The sequence below is a fragment of the Polistes dominula genome, unplaced genomic scaffold, assembly GCF_049000335.1.
Source record: "Polistes dominula isolate Pdom_NZ unplaced genomic scaffold, Pdom_raw_medaka contig_19, whole genome shotgun sequence".
NCBI lineage: Eukaryota > Metazoa > Arthropoda > Insecta > Hymenoptera > Vespidae > Polistes > Polistes dominula.
In genome coordinates, this window is record NW_028301058.1 from 1,314,682 (window position 1) to 1,331,437 (window position 16,756).

General features: G+C 25.9%; 1 protein-coding gene and 1 long non-coding RNA gene across 13 annotated transcripts in view; one reads left to right on the top strand and one right to left on the bottom strand.

Annotated features, from left to right (window-relative positions):
• Positions 1-10,623, top strand: part of LOC107068855 (growth factor receptor-bound protein 14) — a 364,319-nt gene extending 353,696 nt beyond the window's left edge. For all 12 annotated transcript variants that reach the window (XM_089175882.1, XM_089175883.1, XM_089175886.1 and 9 more), the window contains one exon: positions 71-10,623. In XM_089175882.1, coding sequence (XP_089032008.1) covers positions 71-316 — 246 coding nt within the window. In that variant the 3' untranslated portion in view covers positions 317-10,623. The remainder of the gene's footprint in view (positions 1-70) is intronic.
• Positions 3,856-16,518, bottom strand: LOC149031471 (uncharacterized). The gene is made up of 2 exons (XR_016177733.1): positions 6,647-16,518; positions 3,856-6,517 (listed from the first exon to the last, which is right to left on the bottom strand). It is a non-coding gene; the product is annotated as an uncharacterized LOC149031471 (long non-coding RNA).
• Between the last annotated feature and the right edge of the window lie 238 nt (positions 16,519-16,756).

Here is a 16,756-nt window from a genome sequence, read left to right on the forward strand (position 1 = left end):
AAATCAAAACGACGATGCTGATGAGTATATTATTAACGAATAATTGAAATAATTTCAAATGAATTTTCAGGTATACGACGAAAGACGCAACTGTTGGTTGTACACATTGGACAAGGGTGCTACGAAATTTTACGATCTCCTACAATTGGTTGAATTTTACCAATTGAATTCGGGTTCTTTGCCAACTCGTCTAACCCATTACGTTCAAACCGGTGTACCAACGCCAATACCAAGGCCCGAAGATGGAGGTGCATCACCGTCACCTGCTGACGCCACTCAAAGATTCAGCGTTAAGACAGAATCAGCGAGTATTTGAGTATAGGAGAACCAGCGACCCGTTACTGTGAACGTCGAACATGTAGTACCATCATCAACAACTACTACTACTACTACTACTACTACTACAACTAACAGAATTGTTAACGTTCCTTCAGATATTGATGATAATGATAATAACGAGGAAAATCTTCTCGTTAATAACAACAATAATATTAGAAATAACAACAACAGAATAAATGTTTTAGCAGAACCAAGAAGGGCTACGTTAAATGGTACACCAACTATCATAACTGTTGTTGACGTAATAGAAAATCATCATCATCGATTGGAACGACGTCAACGTTACAATTTAAATGATGATAATAATGTGCACAAATTAAATGGTCATTTTCGACAACAACAACAACAACAACAACAACAACAACGAGAACAACAACAACAACAGGAAAGACGTTCGAATACACGATCGGGTTGCTGGAATCTTTGCCTTTGCAGTTACAAGTGGGACTTGTAACTCTCACTTTTATTATTATTAATATATTTAATTCATTGAATCTTCAAACAACCAAAACAAAAAAAAAATAATAAATAACGTCACTTTTGCAATCATCTCTACGACGATACGTTCCCACATCTCATCAATTTTGAGTAAAGAAGAGGAGAGGATTCATGTTTTTTTTTTTTTTTTTTTTCAAAAGAGGCTCGCCATTCAAATCTTTCAAACTTTTTGGAACGAGTTTGATTGATTACCTGTGTTTAATTAATTATATGACGTGTCGTCGTATATTATAATTCGGGGGATGAAGATTAACATGATTTTGTGTTTGTTCTTTTCTACGAACGATTATAACTCGATGTTTAAAAATAATCGATCTTTCGACCCTCCGTCAATCAAGAAGAAAGAAGAAAGAAGAAAGAAGAAAAGGAATCAATAATAAAACTGCGAATTTATTCGTCTCTATATAAATATATATATATATATATATATATATATATATATATATATTTATATATGTAATTAATTATGTCTTCTAACGAGAAACGAAGAAGATCGAAAAAAAAGAGACTACAGATGATGAACGTTCGTACGGATGATTACGACGAACAGGATTAACTTTGTTTATTTGTTTGTTTGTTTTTATTTTTAATCTTTTAATCTTTTAATTTTATATTGGAATTATTGTATGATTGTAATATTTTTTTTTTTATTATTTTCATTTTTTTTATCGTTTAAATAATTTTCTCTTCATTTCTAAATAATTCTCTAACCTTTCCAACTTCCTCAAAAAAGGAGTTTGTATGAAAAATTCATACAAAAAAAGAAGAGAAAAGAAAAGAAAAGAAAAGAAAAGAAGAGAAGAGACAATTTTGTTTGATCAAATGAAAATTAAATGAAAAAAAATATTATTTAGTATTTATTTAATCAAAGATTTTGAGAACATTGATTATGTGCATAATGCATCAATGATTAATAATTATTCATTTCTTATAATTATCTCTCCATCTTTCTTTTTTTTTTTTTTTTTGTAAGATTTAATATTCTTTTCTTTTCTTTTTTTGTTGAATTTTATTTTCCCTTCATTTTGTACTTTAAATTATTTTTCTTTTCTATTTCTCTCATCGCGTTAACAAATATTTCATAATATTAATACAAATATAACGTGTGCATACATAATTAACATTTATCATTTGATTTCAAATAATTTTAACTGAGACGTGATTAAAAAAAAAAAAAAAAAAAAAAAAACAATTCACAATAAGAAGTTGATAAAAATTTCTTTAATTTACAATTAAATAATTAACGAAATATTTTCTATAAAATAATCAATTAATATAATTGTTATAAATTTATTACACGTCTGAGTTAATTATTATTTTTTTCTTTTCAAATATCGAACAAAAAATCTGCAGTTTAATATGAACAATAACAACAACAACAACAATAACAACAAATAATTGTATTTTAATGAAGAGAAAAATAAGAATAACATTAAGAATAAAAATAAAGAGAAAAAGTAGAAGAAGATGAAGAGAAAAAAAAAATATATATATATATAAAAGCGAATACGTGTGACACAAGTATTGTTCATACTTTACAACAACAACAACAATAACATGAACTTACTTATAAGAGTAATTACACATACACATTTTCACATTTTTGAATATTTAAAAAAAAAGAAATAACAAAGATAAATACACATACACATACACATACACACATACATTACACGCGATACACATACGGCGTGTCCGTTGGAATATTCGTTCTTCGAGACGTGGATTGAAAATGCTCGAGGAACGAACCAATCATATTCGACGATCATTATTGTTATATGCTTTTCGTTAAAATCAATCATTCGATTAGTTCATAATTTAACATTGAAAAAAACATAATAATTAATCATTCGATTAGTTCATAATTTAACATTGAAAAAAACATAATAATTAATCATTCGATTAGTTAATAATTTAACATTGAAAACACAATAATTAATCATTCTTAATGATCTTTTAACATCAAACATTTATATAAATATATATATGTAAATTCACATTATTATTATTATTATTATTATTTTTATTATTATTATTATTATTGTTAAGATGATATTTTAATTTTGTCAATTAAAATTTCATTTTTTTTTTTTAATTTAAATTTATGTAAATAATATTTTTTTTTTCTTATCTTTTTATTATCAATCGAAATAATTTTGTTTGAGTCTTACAATTAATGCAACAACTAATTGAAATTATTGTTTTTTATTTTTTTATTACGATCAATAAATGATTATAACTTTCAAAATATTCTATATATGATGTATTCATAATACTAATAATAATAATAATAATAATTATAATAATTATAATAATAATAATAATGATAATGATAATAATAATAATTTTATGACAGAACATTTTTCTCGAGACCTCTGATGATATATTAAATTAATTTTATATATATATATGTATGTATAATTTATCTTAATTTATCAATCGCGAAAAAAATATATAAAGAAAGAAGAAAAAGTAATGAAAATGAAAATTGAAGTATTGTATTGTAAGAATATTTAAAAACGAAAACAAATTTGGAAAAAATTATGAACACGATAAACGTGAAAAAAATGTTTAGATCAAATACAAAGAAGAATAATCTAATTATTTGCGTTTTTTAAATAATATAAATATGCGTAATAATATAATAATTAATATAATAAAAATAATAAGAAGAATTTCTCTCTCAAAAAAAAAAAAAAAAAAAACAGAGAAAAAAAAAGAAAGAAAGATTTTTTTGTTCGAAAATGCGAAGAATCTGCTCAAAATTTTTGTTCCTTGAACAAAATTTTTTTGTTCGAAAATGCGAAGAATCTGCTCAAAAATGTTGTTCCTTGAACAGAATTTTTTGTTTATCTTCACAAATAAATAGGAAAAAAGAAAATAACAAGAAAACAACAAGAAAATACATGAAAAAAAAATATTCAATTCGATTAATGCGTGATAATGAAAAATAAATAAAATTAAAAAAAAAAAATGATAAACTCGGACGACAAGCATATAAACTTTAATACGTAAGTGTCGAATATTACAAAAAAAAAAAAAAAAGAAAAGAAAAAAAAAAAACAATTGTAACACTCTGACCGAATTTCATTTCGTGAATGGATAATTTGCGAGCGATTTCTTCCAAAGACATGATCTCATAACGTTTACATACAATTTTCGGACCGCATTTGCGTGATTGTTAATTAATTAAATATGCGAGGTCGGAGAAGAAGAAAATAAAAATTAAAAAAAAAAAAATTTTAAATAAAAAAGGGTTCAATTAAAATAATTAAATTTACATTAAGAATGTTAAAAGGAATGATAGGAAGAAATAAGTAAAAAGAAACGAAAGAAAGAAAAGAAGAAAACGAGATTGGAACGAAAGTTGAATGAATCAAATGAATCAAATGAATAGAATGAATAAAGATGCATGTATGAATGTATGTATGTGTACATGAGAGAGAGAGAGAGAGAGAGAAGAAGAAGAAGAAGAAAGAAAATGAAAATTACGAGTGGGGTTGATTTTTGTATGTATTTGTGTGTATTTGTGTGTATTTTTGTGTATGATTGGGGTGTATAAACATAAAAAGTGAATAAAATTTGATAATATTAACAGAACGCGAAGGAAAGAATGAGAAAGAATGAGAAAGAATGAGAAAGAATGAGAAATAATGAGAAAGAGAGATCAAAGAACAAAACTGAATCTATTTAAACATAGATATATCTATTACATATACATATATGTATATGAATATTCTAAATTATACGTTTTATATAATCAAGAATAAAAATGAAAGAAAGAAAGAAAGGAAAGAAAGGAAAGGAACATTTAAGTAATAAAAGATCTACGATCGACAAATAATAATAATAATATTAATAATACTAATAATAAATAATAATAATAATTAATAATATTAATAATAATTATAGTAATAATAATATTAATATTAATATTAATGGCTTAACGCAAATCATGGAAAAATCAGAATAATTCAATTAATTCAGAATAAATAAAATGTCTGACTAAACAATTATTTGATTTTTTCACGAATGAATGCGTTAAAGGTCATTTTTAGATATTAAGCATCGTAGGTGGGACAATGAAATAAAAAAAAAATAATCTGAAAGAGAAAGAGGAGCATATGTCTGTCTCTTTGTGTGTGTGTGTGTGTGTGTGTGTTTATTTGTGTGTGAAACAGAGAGAAAGAAAAAGTGAAAGAAAGAAAGAAAGAAAGAAAGAGAGAAGATTTTCTTCAGTATAAAGTGATATAAATAATAATAATAATAATAATAATAATAATAATAAATAAATAAGTAAATAAAAGGAATAAGAAGGAAACAAGAAAAAAGATTTAAACGTAAGAATAAAATTATAAAATAAAATAAAATGAAAGATGAAGGAGTAATGGTGGGTGTCTTACGCGAACGTATTAATTATTATTCATCAGAGAGAAAGAGAAAGAGAAAGAGAGAGAGAGAGAGAGAGAGAGAGAGAGAGAGATGAGAATAACCGATCCTATTTGTACCTACTTTTTAATAATATTATATTTTTTCAACGATTATTTATTTAAAAACTATCGCCGTCGAACTGTGACACTCCGTGCGTGTCTCGCGAAATAAATAAAAGTCATATATATATATATATACATAAATATATGATTAATGAGATAATGATGCTAATAATAATGATAATGATAATGATGATGATTTAACAACAAAGAGATATAAATAAAAAAAAAAGAGAGAAAGAGAGAGAGAGAGGGAAAACTAAAAAACAACAACAAAAGCAAAAAACACAAACAGAAAGAATGAATTAGAAAATAAAACCACGTGTGATTGATTAATGATGATAATGATAATGATAATGATGATGATAATGATGATGATGATGATGATGATACGAGAAAAGGACTCCGTTATATGAGACAAAAAAAAAACAACCAACAATTAACAATAAAAAAATAAAACAATATGAATAAAAGTGAAGGAATAAATACAATCGTTGGAAAAGGTTTGAAAGATAAGAAATAACAAACAAACAGTAAAAGGTAAAAATAATGAAGAAAATGATTAAAAAAACAAAATGGAAAATAAAAAAAAAAATCAAGAAAACATTTAAAAAAAAAAAAAAGAAAAAAAGGTAAAAATAAACAATGATAAACAAAGCAGACACACATTGCATTAAGTTTTTTTTTTTTTTCCTTTTTTTTAGAATAGTAACGCTTAATAGAACTGATTAATAGAAGAAAAAAAAAAAAACAAAAAAAAACAAAAAAACAAATATAAAGGTAAATTCTCCTATCGTGAATGTGAGTGTGTATAATTCAACTTGAAACGTATACATTTAAAGATTGATTTTTAGTAGAAAAAAAAAACAAAACAAAATCTTTCCGTCATAAAACGATAATTAAGATGATGACGATAATAATGATGATGATGATGATGATTGTTCTCGGCCTTAGATTTTATGGTCAGATCTCTTCGTCCCATTCGTATATTGTTTTTATGTTGAATTAAATTATAAATATCACGTAAAAATAAATAATACGTGCATATAAAATAAAAATCAAATAACAAATAAAAGTAATTAACACGTTGAATGCGCCACAAGAATTCTTACGGAAATCTTCGTCAGGCCACGTTTAGTGTCTGTATTGAGTGTAAAAGGTGAGTGTCAGTCATTAATGACTGACATGGCCTGAACAGGAAATTCATTGTCAGTCATCGATGACTGACATGGCCTGAACAGGAAATTCGTTGTCAGCCATCGATGACTGACATGGCCTGTACAGGAAATTTGTTGTCAGTCATCGATGACTGACATGGCCTGAACAGGAAATTCATTGTCAGTCATCGATGACTGACATGGCCTGAACTGAAGTTCAGTGTCAGTCATTAATGACTGACATGGCATTCAACGTGTTAAAAAAAAACAATACACATTTACACAAACACGCGTTTCACAATAATCCAAATTTGAAACCCTTTTTTCGTAATAATCAACCCCCTCTAAACACCCCTCTTGTTTTTTAGTAAACTTTTCTGTTTCTTCTTTGTGTTCTATCTTGTTCAATACTTCTTTTTTTTTTATTTATTTATTTATTTATCAATCTTTCTTGTTTGTATTTTTGTTTAGTTATTTTCTCTTTCGTTATATATATTATTTATAATTTCTTTTTTTTTTTATACATCATTCACCATTATTTAGATTGAGTTTAGATTTTTATAAGAGCGAGCTCGAAATTTGTACTCTCGATTAGAAAAAAAAAAACAAATAAAATTAAATAAAATTCTTAGTAGAAAAAAAAAATAAAAAAAAAAAAGGAGATACACACCCTCGCGTTCGGCCTTTCGTGTAAATATGTCTATTTAGGCCAATCTCCGCCATTATATTAATTCTAATTCTCGCTGGAAAAATTTCTTATCAACGAAATATCATTTTATTTGTTCTATTTTTATTTTTCTCATCCTCTATTACAGATCCTCCCTCTTTTCTCGTAGTTCCGATCATTTGAAAATCAATTTTGATAGCGGTCAATCAATTTTGATTATTCATGTCGGTTCACGTGATTCTAATTACATCCCCAAAAACACCCCCAACCCTTATCCTTTCTATCTTCACGTTCGGATTTGTGTGCGTGTGTTTATCGTTCTAATTGTTTACTTTTCATATTAATTTATTTCCTTTTTTATTATTATTTTTCTACGTTTCATATTCACTTCGATAGATACAAATTTTGGAATCAACAAAATGTTTTTTTATTTTTGTTTTTATTTGTATTTGTTTGAAAATTACATTGTTTCAATTCGAACTGGACGAAGCGATCGTTTGTCAAACAATTTTTGGCGGTGTCTTATCGACGATTTAATAAGAAAGAAAAAAATCATTAATTAAATAATAATAATACTAATACTAATAATAATAATAATAATAATAATAATTTAAAAAAAGAAGGAAGAAAATAACAAAAAAAAAGGATAGCAAACAAGGAAAGAAGATGAACGGGAGATGCTATAAAAAAAAATAAATATTATTACAATTATTATGATTATTAATAATTACGATGATTATTAAAAATAATAAAAAAATTAAATCGATATAATAATAATAATAATAATAATAATAATAATTAATAATAGTAATAAAAAAAAGGTATATTTTGTATTAAATGTAGTCAACGAATTAATACGGCAAACGCGAACGGTGTGTGGGTCCCGTTCGGAGACTGACAAATGAGAAAGAGAGAATTAAAATTAAAAATTAAAAAAAAAAATAAGAGCGTTAAATTTTATCTGCGATTTCATCGACGTCTGTTACAAAATAAAAAGGATAATTAAAAAAAAAAAAAGGTATAACGTAAACTTTAACACCTGTGTGTTTTTATTTCTATTCCCCGTTTGTATGCGCACCGATTGAAAAAAAACCAAACAAACAAACAAAAAGTTCTTTTTATTATTATTTTTTTTTTTTACCTATAGTCACACTTTTATATTAATTTCTTTTTTTCTTGTCATTTCTTATTATTTTTTTCCAATAAAAAAAAATTATTACAACACAATCAACAATTATTTAATTGATGAAAAAAAACTGAATCAAAAAAAAAGGTAACCACGTTTGTAGTTGATTACTTTTACACGACTTGTATTTTTTATTTGTGTTTCATTTTTTAAATGTAAAAAAAAACGTAAGCAATAATAATTGAAAACAGACGTCGATGATAATAGAAATGAATTGTTTTTTTTTTATTTTTTGTTTTTTATTATTTATTTAACATGAATCAATTAAAACTGGAGTCCAACTAAATTGCATTTACCCAATTAATTCGTTGACGATCATCATGATGACGATTGACGATTACGACGACGATTATGACATAGGACGAAAAACAATGATGTAATAAAAAATATTACGAACAAATCGTATAATAAGCGATTTAAATAAATAAATAAATAAATAAATAATTAAAAAAAAAAAAAGAAAAAAAAGTAATAATAAAAAAAAATATAAAAACAAAACGAGAAACGAAAGTGTGATAAAATAGTAGTTGCAGTCAGTTTCGCTCGCTTTCATCGAGATTTAAATAAAACAAAAATAAACAAAAAAAAATCCTTACTGATGAATTTCTCCTGATTAGATATTTTTCAAATAATCAACCTGTATTTTCGTGGGTGATCTAATTAAACAATTATTAATTTCATAATTACATAATAATAACACATGTACGATTAATTATGTGATTAAAAATTAAATGAGAAACAATTTGAAAAAGAAAACTTCATTTGATTTATATTAAAATATAAATAATGACACAATTTTTCTTTCAATTGATTACATTTCAATTTAATTAACATAATTCACGACACACGTATAATCAAATACATTAAACGTGTGTTTGTTTAAATTTTTTTTAGTTTTTTTTTATATAAACATACAAGTAAACATGAACTTATATATGTTTATAGAAAAAAAAGAAAAAAAAACACATGGGGTAGTTTCATGTGTGCCCCCCGTACGATACATATTTTTCACGAGTTCATCAACAAAAGGATTTTTCTAATAAATCTCGAGAAAATAAAATGCGAGCGATACTATTCGATAATGCTTCTTATCTCGCACCCATTTTATTATTTATTTTTTCTTTCTTTCTTTCTTCTTTTTTTTTTATAATTCATTTTTTATTTCTCCATTTAAATCGCGCTGCTTTTTAAAATAAGCAAAAATTAAAAATAAAAAATACAACAAGCAATCGTGAAACTCAGCGTTTAAAAATCATATATATATAAACATATAAATAAATAAATAAATAAATATATATATATATATAAATAAATATACCGCGTTGCAATCTAAAAAAAAAAATAAATAAAAAGATGAAACAATTCGCTTGTAAAAAAAAATATGATGAAGAAGAAGAAAAATAAAACGTGGGAAAGTAAAAAAAAAAGAAATAATACAAGCGAATCATGAAGAAAGAAAAATTATTAGAATGTAACACCCACACACAACCATAAATAATGTGCATGAGAAAAATTACATTACACACACACACACGTGAATAAAAATAAAAATAAAAATGAAAGAAAGAAAATACCAGAAATGTGTGAAAACCTTTGGATGAATGTGTTCGTGCATTTGTTTATAGTTAGTTTGTTATGTGTATGTATGTATGTATGTATGTATGTGCGTATGTGTGTATGCATGACAGAAAGAGAGAGAGAGAGAGAGAGAGAGAGAAAAAAAGGAATCATATATATATATATATATTAAGCATTTAACGTTTAATTTTATAATGCATCAGTATTAAAAAGCGGGTGTCGACCATGAAATATAAAAATAATGGCAAATAAAAATCGAGGATACTAAATGATAAGCGATGAGTAAAAATAAAAATGGGAAAGTGAAAGGGAAAGGAATTTAAAAAAAAAAAAAAAAAAAATATCATCAGTCTCCCATATGGGTGCTTTTCTCGTAAGATCTTACAATTAAACACGTTGAGCGCCACGTGAATTTTTAGGGAAATTCTCGTCAGGCCACGGACATTTCTTTGTATTGAAAAATGTAAACGTGTCAGTCACAAATGACTGACACGGCCTAAACGTAAAGTTAAGTGTCAGTCATCGATGACTGACGTGGCGCACAACGTGTTAAAAATACGTTCGAATGTTTAAACACGAGGAATTATGACGAAACGAAAAAAAAAAAATAACATGACGAGAAAAAACATTAAGCGTGATATATTATTATTACATGTATGTATAATAAGTGAGTTGAGTGAGAAGGAGAGAGAGAGAGAGAGAGAGAGAGAGAGAGAGAGAATAAAAAAAGCGCGAAAACGAGAGAATAAAAAAAAAACAACCAACAACTACAACTACAACAACACAACAACAACAACACAACACAATGACGACGACAAAATCAAATAAAATAAAATAACAAAATGTAAACAGAATATAATAAAACGCGTTGATTGATTAAACAGAGAAAAAGAAGAAATATTGAGAGAAAGACGGAGGGGGGGAAGATCGATTACACAGGGTGTCTATCCTAATACTAACTAATGATATTTAAATAAATAAATAAATAAATAAATAAATAAATAAAAACTTATTAGAACGATACCTACAAACTTTTCACTTGTCTTCTAAATAAAAAAAAAATTTAAAAAAAAAAAAAAAAAAAAATTGAGAAAAAATTTTAATACGCGCTAAGAAGGAAAAGAAAAGTGAAGATTGTAAAGAGCAAAAACGAAAAAAAAAAGAAACAAATCTTTTTAAAATTAAGAAACAAAAGAAATATTAAAAAAAAAAAAAAAAATAATAAATAATAAATCATTGTACACGTCATCCTTTTTGAATCGAATTTTTCTTTTGCAATAAACTTTTCTTTTTCTTTCCATCTTTTTGAGAGCGAGAGCGAGAGAGAAAGAGAGAGAGAGAAAGAATGAAAGAATTTGTATCAAAGAAGAAGAAGAGAAAAAATTGCGAACAACCAAACTTTGGTTGAAAGTAAAAATAATCAATTAATCGTACGATCGATTTGGTATTCGATTATTCGAGGATTAAAAGTTGAATAAAATTAATTGTAAAAGAAGAATTGTAACGTAGATACAAATTTCTCGAATGACGATGCGATTAACATTAAAAAAAAAAATTATGGGAAAAAAAAATTGTAAGAAAGGGGAGATATAGGATAAGAACTCTCGGTGCTTTTTTTTTTTTATTTTTTTTTTTTTTTAAATCATCGTCGGTCGCCTTTAAACAACGATGATGTATAAAACATGACGACGAGTAATCGAACGCGAAATGAAGAAGTTAAAATGAAAGAAAAGAAACACTAAAATAAAAATTAAAAAAAAAAAAAAAAAAAACGAGAGAGAAAGAAATGTGAATGAAATGAAAAATAATAATAATAATAATAATAATTAAAAATAAAAAAATAAAAAAAACACTTTTGCAACATATCCTCATCCCTTTTCGCGCAGGCAATAAAATAAAACTCGTTCGTTTCCTTCGAAGCCACGATATTAACCCGCAATAACGTAAGCACCTGTAGCGCCGCGAATTCGCGAAGATTATTGTTATATCTTTGTATGAACATTTAATACGCAATAAATAATGTATATCGTCAAATCAGATAAAAAGAAGAAAAAAAAACATGTTATTTATGTCTTTTTTTTTTCATTATTATTATTATTATTCCCTCATTTATTTCAGAAATTCTTCAAGATTTGTCTTCAACACTTGGCCCAACCCTAACTTCTCAACTTTAAACAAATACATAGAAATAAAAATATGTATGTTGACTCAGTCGTTATCAATTATGTACGCAATTTTTTTTATATATACACACACACACACAACACACTTTAAATTTAGTTTAACAAATTATTTGATAAATCTAAGATTCATTTGATTATTTTTAATAAAATTCATGTGTCAGAAGGACCAAAAAAAGAGAGTTAATAATAATTTAAACATGTAAATATGAATTTAAATTGAATCTAGCACAGCCATTCGCTCGATAGTACTTGCGTTACATAATTTACAATTAAATTTCGAATAGATCACAAGCAATATCGACCCAGGTCTCACCGCGAGAAGGTTGCTGTGTTTGGAGACCCACGGGCTAAGACTCTACTTTTCTATAATTATCTTTCTAACTAATACAATTCATTAATCATTTGTTAGAAAGAAATTTCTAAAATTCTACCGGAAAAACGTGTCACCAAATTTTTTATCCAACTTATTATTTAAGTTAGATGAAAAATCATGTACATCGTTTTTAAATCGACCTACCTACCCGATTTACAATCCTAAATTAACGCAAACATGTCAAAGCTGTGACGTAGATTCGGGGTTGGAACTTTAAATAATATAAAACGCAAGTTCCTATTAAACAAACGCAAGTTCCTATTAAACAAACGCAAGTTCCTATTAAACAAACGCAAGTTCCTATTAAACAAACGGAAGTTCCTATTAAACAAACGGAAGTTCCTATTAAACAAACGGAAGTTCCTATTAAACAAACGCAAGTTCCTATTAAACAAACGCAAGTTCCTACTAAACAAACGCAAGTTTCTATTAAACAAACGCAAGTTCCTATTAAACAAACGCAAGTTTCTATTAAACAATCGCAAGTTCCTACTAAACAAACGCAAGTTCTTATTAAACAAACGCAAATTCTTATTAAACAAACGCAAGTTCCTATTAAACAAACGCAAAAATGTAAACTTACAATGTAACACGCAAGGTGTCACAATATAAACGCACGCACGCATTTATGTACACTAACATGCATTAACTATTATTTAAATAATAATAAGAATTCGTAATGTCATAAAAAATACTCCAAATATTATTTAAAACCTGATAAAAATATTTTAATTTCTCGTTGAATCAAAATATTTTTAAAAATTCTTTTTACATTACTCATCTTATTATAACATCATAAATCAATCATTTATTTGATTATCTTATCATTTAATATATAATTCTATCTAAGATTAATCCTCTTCAGATGCTATAAACAATATTTCTACCTGTGAATAGAAACAATGTAGAAAGATTTATAAAAAAAAATCAATAAAAATTGTGCACACACACACACACAAATAGATTCATTACATTCATACATTCATACATTCATATATTCAGATACAAAACCCATCACCACACTACTACCACAACACAAACTACAAACACTAGAATCGATCTTGCCAATAATCTTTGTCTTCTGTCTTCTTATTTGTTTATTCCACTTCTGTAACAAAAAAACTGGATGAAAAGGGCATGTGTGGAAAAATGAAATTCGATGTAGAATCCCTGATCAAAAATTTCCAATTGAAAAAAAAAAAAAAAGTTTTAAATGACCAAAAGGTGGACATTAAAAAATATCAAATTCTCGATGCATTAGAAAATGTGTTTTTTTCTATATTTTAAACACAAGTGAATTTAAAAAAGTGCATGTTTTTTTCAATATGCAAATGTATGAATAAAAAAATGTTTCAATTTCATACGAAATTATTAATGGATTAATACAATTACAAATACACATAGAAAATAATTCAAGACACATTATAAAAAACTTAATCAATTGTGAATATTTCACAATATTTTAAAAATTAATTAACACCGCTTTCAAAAGGAAAAAAAAACAATATTGCACCTTACGTCGTATTACAAAATGCATACGCAATTATGCATATCACCATAACCATAACCATATCGAGATCAAATATACATTTGATCGATAGATTACATACATTTTTTATTTCATTAAATCTATGTTTACGCGAAGTATGTAGTTACATCAAGTGTCTGATGTACATATTATTACATCATTTATGTACAAGACACTTTTTGATTTCTAGTAAACTATTAAAAAAACAACAAAATAGTAATACAATTTCACAATTTTCGAAGTACATATTTTAAATAAATATGAATTCAAATGAAATATCAATTCAATATGAAATTTTAAAGGAAGACAAAAATTGAAATTCAATATAGAAAAATAATAATTGAAACAAAATTGATAATTAATTAATTGCTACTGCTTGCTTTAACAGATTCTAAGCTAATCAAGTCTCATAGATAATTAATCGGAATAATATGACTAATTTTTCACGGGAAAGGATGATTGACTCTAACTAATGGGACTAATCTGATTAGCCCATATATAAAAAAAAAAAAAAATACACAAATCTAAGCAAGGTGATAATGTTCTTCTGCGACCACGTAAGAGGGATATACCCTCGTGGAAGCAATTGTGATTAGGATGAATATTTAGATGAAGCGTACTACTAATCGTCGAAGAGTGCGATTATATATGTAGACGCAATTATGAATGAACATGAATGAAGGGTATGTAAGGTTTACCTTACATTACCCACAGCTCTATGAGCTGTATGAGAGGGGTGTCCCTACCCTACGGGAATTATAATACAAATCTACATAAACAATAGAAAAATAAAATGCCAAGGGAAAATTATTCCAAATTAATATCTACAAGCTTGATAATCACCCAGGTGCATTTACAATCCCGTATGCAAAGCCTGGGCTCCCTGTTCTCAACTTATTCGTATAATTCACACTCTCGAGAGTGTGGGACAGCCTTTTATTTAAGTTTGTTTATATATCAAGACTTATGCATTTTTATTCCAATTAAATCATTTCTTCTATTATAAATCTGTGTAAAAATAGTCAAATGATTTTTGTATCATCTCTCTTTGCTTTCATTTCTTAAAAAAACTTTGATATTTATATATATATATATATATATATATATATATATATTTCATGGAAATACTTTCTCCTCAAATTCTTTCTTATACAAATTAGATATTTATTTGTTAATAATTTTAGAATTAAAATGCACACCCTTGATATATTTATATGCACTCGCATGTGCTGGCTGTACTTTTGTGTATTTTCATTTCGCTTAGCAAGACTTATACGTTTCTAATCAGAATGATTCAAAATAGTTTTTCATTAATTAGCACTATGTGTAAATATAAATTAATTATTATATATATAGATTTAAATGAAATTTTCTAAATTATTATTAGATAAATTTCTGTAAGTAAAAAAATATTACGTAGATAGAAATATTTCAATAATTATTTATTAAATACTTTTATCAGTGCATTCATTCATTCACTTTTGATCATTCTGGATGAGAAATGTATATTCTTACTGTATGTTCATCTGCATTTAGCAGGTATATTCGATTGCATTTAGCAATTATATTCATCTGCATTTAGCAGGTATGTTTGTACTTACTGCGATTTTCATATGCACTTTTAAGTGCAGGCAAGCCTTTTCAATTGTTTCATTTATGTACCAAGAACTATCCATTTTTATTCCAAAAAACTAATCTTTTTCTACTTTTCTATATAATAAATTAGAAAATATATTAATCATTTTCATATTACTCATTATTTCTCTTCCATAACTCTTTTATAAAATCTTTCTTTAAATATTTATGTATAAAAAAAAATACTTTCTCCCACTCTCTCTTATGAATTTATTAACTCTTTCATTTGGTATTTATTTATAAATAATTATAGAATAAAAATGTACATTCCGGACATATTAATATGCACTTATGAGTGCTGGCTGCCGTTCCTTTTATTTCATTTATTTGAATGAAAAATGTATATTCTTATTATATGTTCATCTGCACTTCAGCAGGTATTTCCATCTGCATTTAGCAGGTATGTTTGTACTTACTGCGATTTTCATATGCACTTTTTAGTGCAGGCATGTACTTACTGCGATTTTCATATGCACTCTTCAGTGCACTTAATCAGAATGATTCAAATTTTTTTTTTTTTATTTATTTGTTACTATTTCAAATAAAAAAATCCACGATTATATATTCAATAAAAAAAAATGTATATATGAATTAAGAGACTATGTAAAAAAAGAATCTTGTAACTTTTGGATGCATTACATTACACATATTCAATAAATTATTATATCTTGGAAAAAAAATTGAAATGAATTTAAATGGTATGAAAAAATATTGAAAATATTTATTTATTATATACTTTGATTAATGTATTTATTAATTCAATTTGAATCACTCAGAATGATAAAACCTTTTTGTTGACCTTATCTGCATTTTTGAATGCAGAAATATCCTCTTCTTCCATCGTTGTATCCAAATGCACTCTTTTGTGCAAGCTGCAGCAATCCATGGACGTCCACACAATGTAAACGATCGTGTCTCTAATTTAATGAAAAATATCTAAGAAAATACTCTAATTTATATACTTCAATAATGCAATGACTCGACTATTAATTTATTTTAATAAAAAAAAAACTGCAATGACTCGACTTTTAATTTAATTTAATAAAAAAATTGCTATGTGTTTGTGTATGGTGGGGTGTGTAAGACTCGAATATTAATCTAATAAGAAAACTGCAATGACTC